Source organism: Monodelphis domestica, chromosome 3 (assembly GCF_027887165.1).
Source record: "Monodelphis domestica isolate mMonDom1 chromosome 3, mMonDom1.pri, whole genome shotgun sequence".
NCBI classification, from domain to species: Eukaryota; Metazoa; Chordata; class Mammalia; order Didelphimorphia; family Didelphidae; genus Monodelphis; species Monodelphis domestica.
In genome coordinates this window covers 11,059,793-11,072,327 of record NC_077229.1, presented here as the reverse complement: position 1 = coordinate 11,072,327, position 12,535 = coordinate 11,059,793, and the positions used below count along the sequence as shown (strand labels likewise).

General features: G+C 42.8%; 2 protein-coding genes across 2 annotated transcripts in view; one reads left to right on the top strand and one right to left on the bottom strand.

Annotated features, from left to right (window-relative positions):
- Positions 1 to 1,958: 1,958 nt before the first annotated feature.
- LOC100022520 (immunoglobulin lambda-1 light chain-like) lies at positions 1,959 to 11,768 on the bottom strand. The gene is made up of 2 exons (XM_056820918.1): positions 11,477 to 11,768; positions 1,959 to 2,538 (listed from the first exon to the last, which is right to left on the bottom strand). Exons 1-2 carry the CDS (start codon positions 11,766 to 11,768, stop codon positions 2,132 to 2,134), a joined length of 699 nt encoding a protein of 232 aa, XP_056676896.1. The 3' UTR covers positions 1,959 to 2,131.
- LOC100022492 (zinc finger protein 883-like) overlaps positions 11,421 to 12,535 on the top strand; it is a 42,559-nt gene continuing 41,444 nt past the window's right edge. The window contains exon 1 of the mRNA XM_056820510.1: positions 11,421 to 11,926. The gene's annotated coding sequence lies outside the window, so the exon portion shown is untranslated. The remainder of the gene's footprint in view (positions 11,927 to 12,535) is intronic.

Here is a 12,535-nt window from a genome sequence, read left to right as displayed (position 1 = left end):
TTTAGTTTTATTTATTATATGTATGGATTTTTTCATTTCCAAATTATCTGTCTCCTTTTATATGTTTATTTTAAGATTTATTTATTGATTTTCTATTTTTATGTGTTTTCAGTTCATTAATCCTCTCTTTCTATTTTGTTGATGTATGTTTGAGGGAATATACTTTTCCCCTGAGGACTGCCATAGTTGCATCCCAAATTTTTTGGAATATTCTTTCAACATTATCACTTGTTATTTAGGATTTCACTCTTGTCCCCATTGAGGTTTGTGTCTTTTGTTCATGGTCCCCAAACCAATGACTACTTTTAGTGTGTTATGATCTGTAAAAGATATACTTATTATTTCCACCTTTTTACATTTATTTGCATTATCTCTCTACCCTAATATATGGTCAGTTTTTCTAAAAGTCCCATGTCATGCTGAGGAATATGTATGTTCTTTTATAGTCCCATTTAGAAGATAGTGAAAGTCTTTGAGGTCTAGTTGCTCCAACAATTTCTTCCATTCTGTATTTTCCCATTTATTTACCTTCTTGTTCATTTGTTTCAGTCATTTCCAACTCTTGCTGGGAGACATCAGACCACGACACCTTGACAGAGTCATGTGTGGTAGCTGGGGAGACCACAGAGTGGTCCTTGGCGAGATGTGACTGCTTACCCAACCCCCTTTTACATGACTTCTTTCATCAATGCCTCTTACCTATGAATTGACATAATTAAGAGAATGGGTATAAAAATAAAGATCAGACATTGGGAAAGCAGAGCAGCTATCAGATGCAAAGCAATCTCATGGCTGTTATGATTAAGCTGTCTTCCATTTGTTATTTTTGTTGACTGATCATTCACCACCAGTCAGGATACCCTGGAGTCTTGGGCAAGGGTGGACTTTGCCCATGACACTTCAGAACACATGAAATACCCAAACTGGCATCTTCTGAAGCACTTAAGACTGTTCTCTCTGTCCCTCACCCTTCTTCACCCATCATGTTTCCTCAGCAAGGTTTTCTTCAAATCTCTTTTGATGAGATCATATTTGTAAATGCTCATATAACCACTGGTTGTTATTTCTGTGATTTTCTTGTTCAGGGCATCATAGATTTACAGGCCCTTGGGACCTAAGATGAGAGGAAGTCCAACTCTCTCATTTTACAGGTGAAGAAAGTGGGGTACAATGAGGTCAAGTGATAGTAAAAATCTCACAAATGGGAATCATCAGAGGTAGGTTTGGAACCCAGGTCTATGGACTTCCCCAGACAGTGTTTTATCAATGGGACCACACTGCTTCAATGGTTGTACCTCTTATACTACCTTATGCTGACATACTGAGCTCTAAATCTGTGGCATGGTCTTGAACCATTCAAGATGGTGCTTCCCCCAGTTTGGACTAACCTTTCTGAAGGAGTTGGCAGCTTTCTCTTGCAAGCACTGCCAGTTGTCTCACAAAGGAGAGATAAGGGAAACTTTGCTTTGAGATCCTCAACCCCAGGTCCCCTTTAGATATACAAGCTAGAAGGGGAGAGACCCACCACAGATGAGATATTGGGGAAGGGGTTGCAGCAGTCCTATTTTGGTAGAACCAAATATACTTGTTTGTGCATGAAGACCATGAAAGGTATTGGGGATGGAAGATTGCAGAAAGTCTCTGAAGATAAGAGTTCCTGGGCTTCCTGGGACCACACCTGGGGGGGGACCCCAATCCTATTCCTGACTTGGGAATCCTTAAGATTAAGGGAAGAGGACCTCAGGGTGAATGCAGAAATGTCCTTTTTTTATGCAAGAAGCTGGGAATCCCATGGATCTCCAGTATCCTCTGTAGCTGAATACAGTCTGGGCTTGAGAAGGTTTTTATGTCAATTCTTCATTTGAATCTCTCACTGTTATGGGCATGGAAGGATACCCTTTGGGGTTTGGGAAGGATGCCTTTTGCAAGCATGCAATGACTCCAAAACTTAGCTTAAAAACAAAAGAGATTTATTAATTTATAAAGAATGTTGAAAGTGGCCAGGAGGATAGCAAGGTAGAACAGCAAGATGGGGAGCAGTTCCCTGGGAGGACAGCATGAAAGGAAAGGCTGTTCCCGCCGATGACATCGGTTCTGGGGATTTTATACATTCTTTACAACAGTTAGTCACTCAGGCATGAGGTGGGGTGATTGTACTGGGGTCTGCCTGGGGACATAAAGATTCCTTAGTTTTAGTTGGCCTGGGTTTCTGGGGTACAGTGCCCATGTCACCACTGTGTCTAGAACCACTATAATTACAAGGAACAGTGATAGCCTCATCCCCAGGCTGGGCCCTCTTGATGGTGAGGGCAGCTTTGTCCCCAAGGAGAGACCCTGAGAACAGGGCAGGGACTCCTGAATCAACATGGCTATTATAGATGAGTCTCTTGGGAGACCGGCCAGGTTTCTGCTGGAACAAGGTTGGGTAGTTCCCAGTGGTGATGGCCCCTGTGCTGGAGCTGCAGGTCATGGTGATGTTTCCTCCTGGGATCACAGTCAGAGAAGGCTCCTGGGTCACCACTGCCTGGGTTTTGGCTCCTGAAAACAAAAGGGTGGACACTTAACTAAAATGGTAAGAGAGGCAGCACAGTCAAGGTTCATTGCTTTGATCTCAGCTCTCCCTTTGCCCCATGTCTTAAGAGCCCAGGTAGTCTCTCCCCACAACCTTTGCAGAGAGTAAAGAGGAGTCCAGGCCATGGTGTAGGTTCTCTGCTTCCCAGGGCCCCAAGCTGGGGCTGGGCACCTGTCAGTCCCTTTTATCCCCCCACCCAATCACACCTCCTCCTGAGAGGCTGTAGGTTTGTTTCACGCAAAGATTCCTCCTTACTGTCCTTAGTTGGATGGACTATGAATGTGGGGATTCTATTGGGCAAAGTCTTCAATATGTAATTGCAGGAATGATATAGTTCTTGGGATTGCCCAGGGGTTGCTCTGCTGGGTGGAGGCAGAAAACCCTTGCTGGGATGGCAGGTGTCGAAGAGCATAGAGAGCTTCCTACCCCACCTGTATGTGGTTGGGTTATCTGAGTAATGATTAACTCCTGTCATGACTCAACCTCCCTAGTCCCAGAGCACTCCCTGCTGGAACCTGGCCTTCAAGCTCCCAGGATTGGTCAAGGAACACTTTGGATATGTAGCCAGCTGAACGTTTTCTGAAGTGAGCTATGTAAAAGCAGGAAAGAAAAAGGAACTAACAAGCAACATTTCATAGGGAAGAAAGGTGACAAAAGGAGGGATGATCAAGTGTGAGGGTGGGAGAGCCAGTAGGATTAAGACCCCCTTATGATGAAATGTTAAACTAACAAAACTGAAGTATAGTACTGTAACTACGGAAGAGAAAGGAAAATTATAACTTGAACAATAAAATATTCGATAGAAACAAAGGAAAATACAAACCGAAATCCCATCATTTTAAATATAAATGGAGTAAGAAATATAAGAAAATGAAAAGGAGCAACAAATTGAATAAGAAAATATAACCTTGATGCTTAGAAGAAATGCATTTAGAAAACAAAGCTATTCCAGGAACAAACCTAGAGGGATGGAAGCAATTTACAATCAAGTGAATAAAAAAAACCCCAGGAGTTCCATCATGGTATTTGACAAACCAAAGACAAATGTTCAGAATAGTACGAGGGTCAAAGAAGGAAATTTGTGATTGTACTGATTTGTTGTCTGTAAGTTCCTTGTTTTGAACTGGTAGGTGGCTTAGTAGGGCCTGGAATCAGGAAGACTCATTTTCCTGAGTTTTAATTTAGTCTCAGATACTTATTAGCTGAGTGACTCTGGTCAACTCATTTGACCCTGTTTGCCTTAGTTTCTTTAATGACAAACCATTCCAAAATCTTTGCTAAGAGAACCTGAAATGGCATCACCAAGAGTTTGTCATGGGCAAAGTCCACCCTTGCCCGAGACTCCAGGGTATCCTGACTGGTGGAGAAGGATCAGTCAACAAAAATAACAAATGGAAGACAGCTTAATCATAACAGCCATGAGATTGCTTTGCATCTGATAGTTGCTCCGCTTTCCCAATGTCTGATCTTTATTTTTATACCCATTCTCTTGGCACGCAGATACACAAAATCAAAGAGAGATAATTAGAAAAGTGATACATCAATTTTTAACAAATCACTTGATTAACATTCTATATTCTTGCATTGTGATTACAGACAGAATAAAGGTTACACACAAAATAAATGATTTCATCACAGCTGATTTAATTTTCTCATTACCATGTGAGAAGTTTTGAGCTTACAAACAATCAAGGAAAATTATGGAATAAAATGGAATCATTAATCAGCAGTTCTTAGAAGACAATTCAACAATCATATCATGGAGGCTGAGGGGTCTGGGAACACAATTCAAATTTAGACTGGTGGCTTCTAGGGAGTTACTGATTTGTGCAATCAAGTCACTGAGGCAGACTGAAGCTTGATGTACTTGTACTTATCACTTGGGCCTCTGTGATTGATTTGTGTGCTGACTTTATGAGAATAGACTTCTGTACGTGGGAAAGTTTTTGGCTTGGCCTGTAGCAGTGGTTTTGCTGGGAATTATGTACCTAAGTAAAAGTTAACCCATGATAGTCTTTTTGGGATTGGGTTTGAGGGTCTGATCTTTTGGTGATGTTTTAGAGAATTAGGGTACAGGTATTTTGCTCTTGCATTATTTCTTTTGAGAGTAGTGGGAATAATAATCATGTCAATTCATAGGTAATGGGAATTGATGAAAGAAGTCATGTAAAAGGGGGTTGGATGGGCAATCACATCTCTCCAAGGACCACTCTGTGGTCTCCCCAGCTACCACGCGTGACTCTGTCAAAGCATCATGGTCTGATGGCTCCCAGGACTTTAGGATTAACATAAGGACCTTGAGTCTCATCCCCTTGGCTCCATCTATCCTGTCCACTGACTATTAGGTTCTATCTTTGATGAAGGCAAGAAGCAGGTCCAGTTATCTGCCATGTAATTGGACAGGCCACATTATCTCAGTCCTCTGGAATCTGTTCATCCAGCCTTTATTCCTGCTATGAGTCTGAAGGGCAAAGGGAGGGCCTTCCTTCCTGCAGTCACCCAAATAGATCCTTCTAAGTGCTTTTCACCCTGGAGCACTGACCATAAATTGTCCTGGTTTCCTCAGTGCCATGATCTTCCAGTGATCAAGTTCCTTCTAGGGTCAGCCAGGTGGTGAAATGGACATGTGTGGGACATGGACCTGGTATCTATATGATCCTGGACAAGTCACTCTTTTTGACTCGAAATCCTTGAGCCTTCTTTTGTGAAGTAGGAAGAATAATAGCACCTGTTTCAGAGGGTCATTAACAGGTCAAAATGGGTTACTTTAGGGAAAAGAGTTAACTTCTGATAAAGGTGAAAAGGTGATCTTCTAAAGCAGTGGTTCTCAATCTGTGGTTTGTAGCAATTAGAATACATAATACATATCAGGTATTTACATTCCAAATCATAACTGTAGCAAAATTACAGTTTTGAAGTAGCCACCAAAATAATTTTTTGGTTTGGGGTCACCGCAACATAAGGAACTGTATTGCGGGGTCACGGCATTAGAAAGGTTGAGAACCACTACTCTAAAGTAATCTGAAGATAATGTAGCCCCCCTGTCTGACTGTATCTGAGCACTGTGCTCATTACAGGTCCCACACTTCAAATAGGCATTACACACCAACAGGCCATTCAGTGGAAGCCAGCTGGAAGAATGAAGAGATTGGATATTATGCCAATTTGGGTCTTTAAATAGAGGCCTGGGAATCCCATTCTGGGTTACTTTGAACCACATTCCTGCCTTGAAGCCCCCTGGTGGTGGTGGAGGAGCTATGGAATGACCCCAGTAGGCTTATCCCTTGCAAATGCAAGAATGGTGGATAAAGCATCTACCAATATTTATTAAAGGAAAGCATGAGACTAATCTTGGGGTGTACAAATGGCAAGAGGAAGGAGGGCAAGCTGCAAGTGCTGAGACTGAGAAAAATTCACTGAGAACTTCAAAGACAATGTAGCATTTGGAATCAGATGAGGGTGGATTAGGGGCCAAAGAATGATGAGGAACAGCACAGCAGCCAATGAACCTTCAGTCAGTAATGCACCAAAAGATTGTTCTGTGATCTAGGTTGGATTTGGAGTCTTTGATAGAGACCCTCAGTATTATAGGGAGACAGATGGTTTATTAATATTGCTGACTTCACAAATTAGCTGGTGTTGGGATCCCACCCCTGCACTGCCTTTAAGGACTGTGGAGATTGGGATAGAATCAGGGGAGACAAATGAGCTTGAATAATGATTTTGTCTGGGTCTGTGGATTTAGTTAAACTCAGCCCAATTTCTTTAGTTGCCCAGAGGGTGGGACAGACCTGCCAAGATAGAAAAAGGAATAATAGAAACACACCAACCAAAAATTCTTTACTGAAAGGACAGATGGGAAGGATGATAGCAGGCATGTATATAGCACCTACTCCACCAAGCAGTCTATAAACATTTCTTAAATGCCTACTATGAGCCTTTGGCTCACAAAAATGGGCAAATGAAAATCCTCCCTTTTAAGTGGCAAGAAAAGAATGGATGAGGCAGCAAACTCACTGGTAAGAACAAACTAGCTACATAAAGTATCAATAGAAATGAAATCAGAGAGGTAAAGCACTGGAATGAAGAGGGGGAGGAAAGAGTTTTAGAGAAGATCAGATTTTATTTGAGACTTAAAGGAAGTCAGGAAAGTGAAAGGGCAGAGATCAAGAGGGAAGGTATGGAGGACAGTCAAAGAAAATGGCCAGGTGTGAGAGATGGAGCAGTTCATTCATTAAATAATCAGGGGCCATTGTCATTGGACTGAAGAGTCCTGGTTGGGGAGAAAATATAAGAGGACTGTAATGTAAGAGCAGGCTGGATTATGAAGGACTTGGGAATGCCAAACAATGCATTTTTGTATTTAAAGATGGGTGCTAAAGGGAGCCATTAAGAGTATATTGACTGGAAAGGGTGTGAATCTTGAAATTTCTCAGACTTGTAAACTTACAAGGAGCAAAGAGGAAAAAACTTACATGGGACTGTTCCCCATTTTAAACAGTGAAGCTACTTAGATCTAAAATGTGAGAACTCTACTTAGATCAGAAATGGGAAGACCTCTACTCCACCCGTACTTAAGACTGCTTTAGGGGAGAAAACTCCTTGCTAGACAATGAAAGTACTTAAACCCATACTTATAATGAGGCAAAAGTTCTTTAAGCCATGCCTATTTTTAGAATTAATACAATGGGGTGCTAAGTACCTATTAAAGGTCAGGCAACTTGTAAACTTGCCAGGGCAAAAAGGTGAAAAACTTACTAAAAGGATTAGTCGACTCAGCTGTGAATTCAGAATGGGCTGTCCTTTGGAAAACATCTACTGTGATTGGTAGATGGAAGAACTTAGGGGAGGTGACATAGGAGAAAACCCCCTATATAAGAAAAAGGAATCTCTTGAGATGATGATCTCTTGAGAAGGAAAGGCTCTTGAGAGACAGGCTCTAAGGAGGGTCTCTTGAGAAAGAATCTCTTTTGAGGACAATCTCTTGGAGAGAGCTCTTGAGGTCAATCTCTTGAAGATGATCTCTTGAGAAGAAGTCCCTTGGGACTGACTCTGGCTGGAACTCCCTCTGGGGAAACTCTGTCCCCTTGAATCCTCACTTGAACAGATCTTATGGTGAGTGATAACTGACTGACTGGTCTTTTCTTTTAGGACTTAGGCCTGGGTTGGCCAGGACTGCCCTGAGCCGGTCTATTCCTTTCTCATTTATTTCCTTATTCTCTCTCTCCCTTTCTTTGATTCCTCATTGTATTATTAATTAAATTCTCTATAAAACTCAGTTGACTTGGGTATATTCATAATTTGGAGTATTTCCCTGGCGACCACCTTATATTTGATTTAAAACAACACACTGTAGTGAAAACATATTTTCTGCGGTCAAAATTTACTCACCCACTCTTACATCTACAACAATTTAAGTCTTCCACTATTTTAATCACTACAGTTTACAACCTCAACCATTTTAATTCCTACAGTTTAAAGCATCCCACTCTTTTAAATGCCACAAGGGGCAGGTGACAGGGTTAGGCTTGTACTTTAGTAAATTTGCTTTAGTATTTGAATGGATAATGGCTTGAAGAAATGAGAGGCTGAAGGAAGACAGATCCACCAGGGGCTTTTACAACAGCTCAGATGTGAGGTGATGAAAGTCTGTACCAGCAGACTCATGGAGGCAATGTTAGGGAAGAGAAAGGAATATATTCCAGAGATACACTGCAGAGATTAAATAGACAGACCTTGGCAAATAACTGAATATGGGCTAGAGGGTAGAGCTAATGAGGATAACAGGATAACACTGAGGTTAGTTAAGAAACAGAGTGGTCCATCAATGGGAGATACAAGAAATACCTTATACAGGAGGAAATGGGCACAACATCCTAGTGTCTGATGAGCCCAAAGATCCCACCTAATGAGGAACAAACTTAATGTTTTGCCATAATAACTGTTGGGAAATCTGGAAAACAGTCTGGGATAAAGTAGTCAGAAACCATGATCTCACGTTGTTTATGAAGAAAAGCTCCTAGAAGGGGCATGATGGAGGCATACAAGATGACATCTGAAATTAGAGGAGAAAGAAAGAGGAAGACTTCATGAACAAACAGGAGCTAGGGGAGGTCACCAAAGGGAAAATGACAGTTTTTATTGCATTCAATTTTTAAAAGATTTTGCATAAACAAAACCAATACAGTTAAAAGTTGAAAAGATGCTGATAAAGAATCCATAACCAGTTTCTCTGATAAAATATTCATTTCTGAAATGTATAGAGAACTGATTGGAAACTGGGTTTCCCTCTTATATATTTCAAAGGACAAATCAAAGGACACAAGGATTAAAACAAAACAACAACCTCTAATTTATGAATGGCCATGTGAAAAAATGTTCTAAATACCTAATAATAGTTGTTTTTGGTCACTTCTATCATGTCATACCCTTTGTGATCCCATTTGTGGGTTTTTTGGGACAGATATTGGAGTGGTTTTCCATTTCCTTCAACTCATTTTATACATGAGAAAATTTAGGCAAACTGGGCTAAGAGATTTACCAAAAGTGGCTCAGTTGTAACTTTCTCAGTTGGATTTGAACTAAGTTATTCCAAGTTGTGAAGCCAGTGCTCTGACTTCCATGCCACCTACTAATAATTACAAGTATGTTCTACAAATAACGAGAGGGGAAAACCAAATTAAAACAAGTCTGTGGATTCTATCAAACAACCATCAGAGTGGCAGAGTTAAGAAAAAAGGAAAATAGGAAGTCCTGGAGAGGCTGTGGGAAAATGTGAAGGGTTAAATTTTTGGGGTAGGAGTTTGAACAAAAATCAAGAGAGTAGTTTCTTAAACAGAAAATACTTAGTTTATTATGTAAACCTCAAAATTTCTCAGACTTATGAATGTTAGGGGTCTCCCCCATTGGGGAATCTTCTACTTAAAAAAATTCCCTAGCAGATGGTGAGAACTCTACTTGCGTGTGGGCTCCTAGCTTGGGAATATCCCTACTCCACCCTACTTAGCTTAGACTGCTTTAGGACAGAGAGCTCCTTGAGAACAATGAAAAGTACTTTGATCCATGCTTATGGAAGGGACAGGAAGTTCTTTGAGTCATGACTATTTTAGAATTGATACAATGGGATCCTAAGTACCTATAAAGGTGGGGCAACTTGTAAACTACTTAAACGTAAAAGGGTGATAACTTATTCAGAGGTTTTTTCTTAATGAAATTTGTTGACACAGCTGCATTTTTTTCTGACTTACTAAAGAGATTAAAATTACTCAGCTGTGAATTCAAAATGGGTAGTCCTTTAGAAACATCTACAGTGATTGGTAGATATAAGGACTTAGGGGAGGTGACATAGGAGATTTTGCCCTTAAAAATAAGAGCTCAGAGAAGAGCTGGAGCTGATTCTGAGGGAGCTCATTTTGAGAAGACTCATTCGGAAGATCTCGATCTCGATTTCTGACTCCCATTCGGAAGGAGAGTTCCTTGAGTAGCTCCTCTGAGGGACTCTGTCCCTCTGGGGTAGGAGCTCTGGAGGCTCTTGAGAGAGGCCCTTTGAAGCACTCTGGCTGGAAGACTCTTTGAGGAAGGACGCTGGCCTGGTGTCACTAAAATCCTTGTTTAGTCAGACCTTGTGGTGAGTGTTAAAAAACTGACTGATTTCTCTCTTAAGGCTCAGGTCTAGGCCATATTGGCTTGAGGCCCTTCATACTTATTCCTTTCTTACTCTTTCTCTCCTTCTTTGATTACTCATTGTATTGTTAATTAAAAATCTCTATAAAACCCAATTGACTTGGGTATTTGAATAATTGGGAATATTTCCCTGGCGACCACCTTATATTTGATTTTAAAACCCAAGACACTGTAGTGAAACATATTTCTGCGGTCAAATTTGCTCACCTTCTCTTATATCTATCACAATTTATATCGTCCACTATTTTAACCACTACAGTTTAAGACCTCAACCATTTTAAATCTCACAATTATTAGGAAAGTACAGGTAGGAAATAGAAAGGAGGAAAGTTAGATAAATCTTATAATAGCTTATAAGTATACCTAAGATCCCAATCCTGACTAAAATTTTCTAAAGAACCCTTAATCTATCTGCTTTGGAGGGCAGTGTCTTCTGCCAGGCCAAGGCCCATCCTACTGTCCTACTCTGACTATCTAATAATATATCCACTCTCTATCTAAATTAGTAATCAATAAGGCTGTTAAGGCCTTAATTCCATTTCTCTATCTCTGTCAGTTTGAAACTGTCAGTCCCAGAGAGAACTACACACTCCTCTCCCCAGGAGACCCAGAGACAAAAAGCCCTTTCCAATGCCTGCAACTTACTAACCCCACTCAGCCACACCCTTTTAACTGTCCACCACTTTGTAAATAAAGCTACTAAAAGTCATTTTCACTTAAGCTATAATATTTTAAAATGGGTGACCAAAATATTACTTTAGAACTCTCATATTTAGTCTAAAACCTAATTTTTTATTTCTTACAATTTCCAATCGATTTTTTTGTCTTTTCATGAATTGTTACTGATTATAATTTTGACTGGAACATGATCTGAACAGGGTGCATTTATTACTTCTGTTTTTGCCTTTGGTTGTGAAGTTTTTAGGCCCTAGAATATGGTCAGAGCAAGAGGGGCGTGGCCAGAAACACCTGAGCAATAGGGACCTGCCTAGAGCTGACCGACCAAGAGGGGGCATGGCCAGAGAGGGCGGACCAGGAAGGCGTGGCTTGTCCTTCTTTCTTCTGCCTGTGCCTCTTTTCTCCTATCCTGCAGATTCCCAGTAGGTTTCAGTCTCAGCCTGGCTCTGCGGGTTGTCAGGAGCCTGGCCACGCCCACACTTCATTTCTCCTAGCATAGGGGGAAGAGAAGAGAATATCCCAGGTTCCCCTCAACCCCTCCACCCTGCTCCTGCACTGTGTTAGGACCAAAAAGGGCTCGGAACTCGGGACGCCTGATGCCGCGGGACCCTTTTCTTTCTTCCCGAAAAGCAGGAGACCAGAGCTGGGTCAGCACAGGCAGCACCATTCCTCTCACCCACAGGGGAGGGACGGGGGCCGGGCAGGTCCATAGTGGGTGCTGAGGAATGAAGGGGAGGGCCGGGGCAGCGGGGGAGCTCACGCTGGAGGCTTGGACCGGAAGCTCGTGAGAAGAGGAGAGAGGAAGGGCCAGCTGCAAAGGGCAGGGTGGGGGCATTCTAGCCTCGGAACTGGCAGCACCGAGGCCTCCCGGAAACCGGAAGCTAAGCTCTTACCAATTCCCCTTCCTCCACTTCCAAAGCTTCCCCAACCCCCCCCACCCCCCAGCTCCTTAGCCGCCCGTGGAACTTCCTCCTTTCCGTCCCTCAAGCCTCGGTAATTATGAAGTGGTCGCGGAGGACAGCGGGAAAGGGGGGCCAGAATGGGGAGGGGCCAGAGGGAGAGGAGTCTGACTCCTGCTGAGGAACGGGGGAGGGCGGGAGGCAGAGAGCATTGCTTGTGTTCGAATTCTCCCTTTCACGAATCCCTCCGGGGCAGACCACCTCCCGCCTGTCCTTTCTGGAGCCCAATCCTGGATCCCCCCAAAGCCGGGAGTCCCTCCCCCCACGTCCTGGGACTCTGCAGCTGGGCGAAGCTGGCCGGTTCTGGAAAGGACGCGGGGCCGGAGCGGGACGGTCAGCGCCGGGGCGCGGATTTCCTGCAGGGTACGACGTATCCGTGAAGATGCTCTGGTCTCTGACCCGGGTCAGCTGTGTCTTCTGGCTTCCTCTTCGGGATCTTCTTTCCTGCTAAAACGTCCTGCCTGGGGGCTAAGGGGGAGGGGCAGTATGGGATGCAGTTTTACCTCACCCTTTAAGGACCCAGGAGTCCTGCCTCCCAGCTTCTGGGCTCCAGACCCCCCGAGCTCCTCCCCCGCCCCTCATTCTCCCGCCACTTGAGCAGCCTCAGCTTCAGTCACCCCAAGCACTCTCTATTCAGGCTAAA

What these genes read in the sequence shown, in the direction of transcription:
- LOC100022520 (XM_056820918.1), bottom strand. Translation starts at nt 11,768, where the DNA reads ATGCCCCCACCCTGCCCTTTGCAGCTGGCCCTTCCTCTCTCCTCTTCT. An exon ending in TAACACAGTGCAGGAGCAGG is followed by an intron (nt 2,539 to 11,476) that starts GTGGAGGGGTTG and finishes TTTTGTTTTCAG; the next exon opens with GAGCCAAAACCCAGGCAGTG.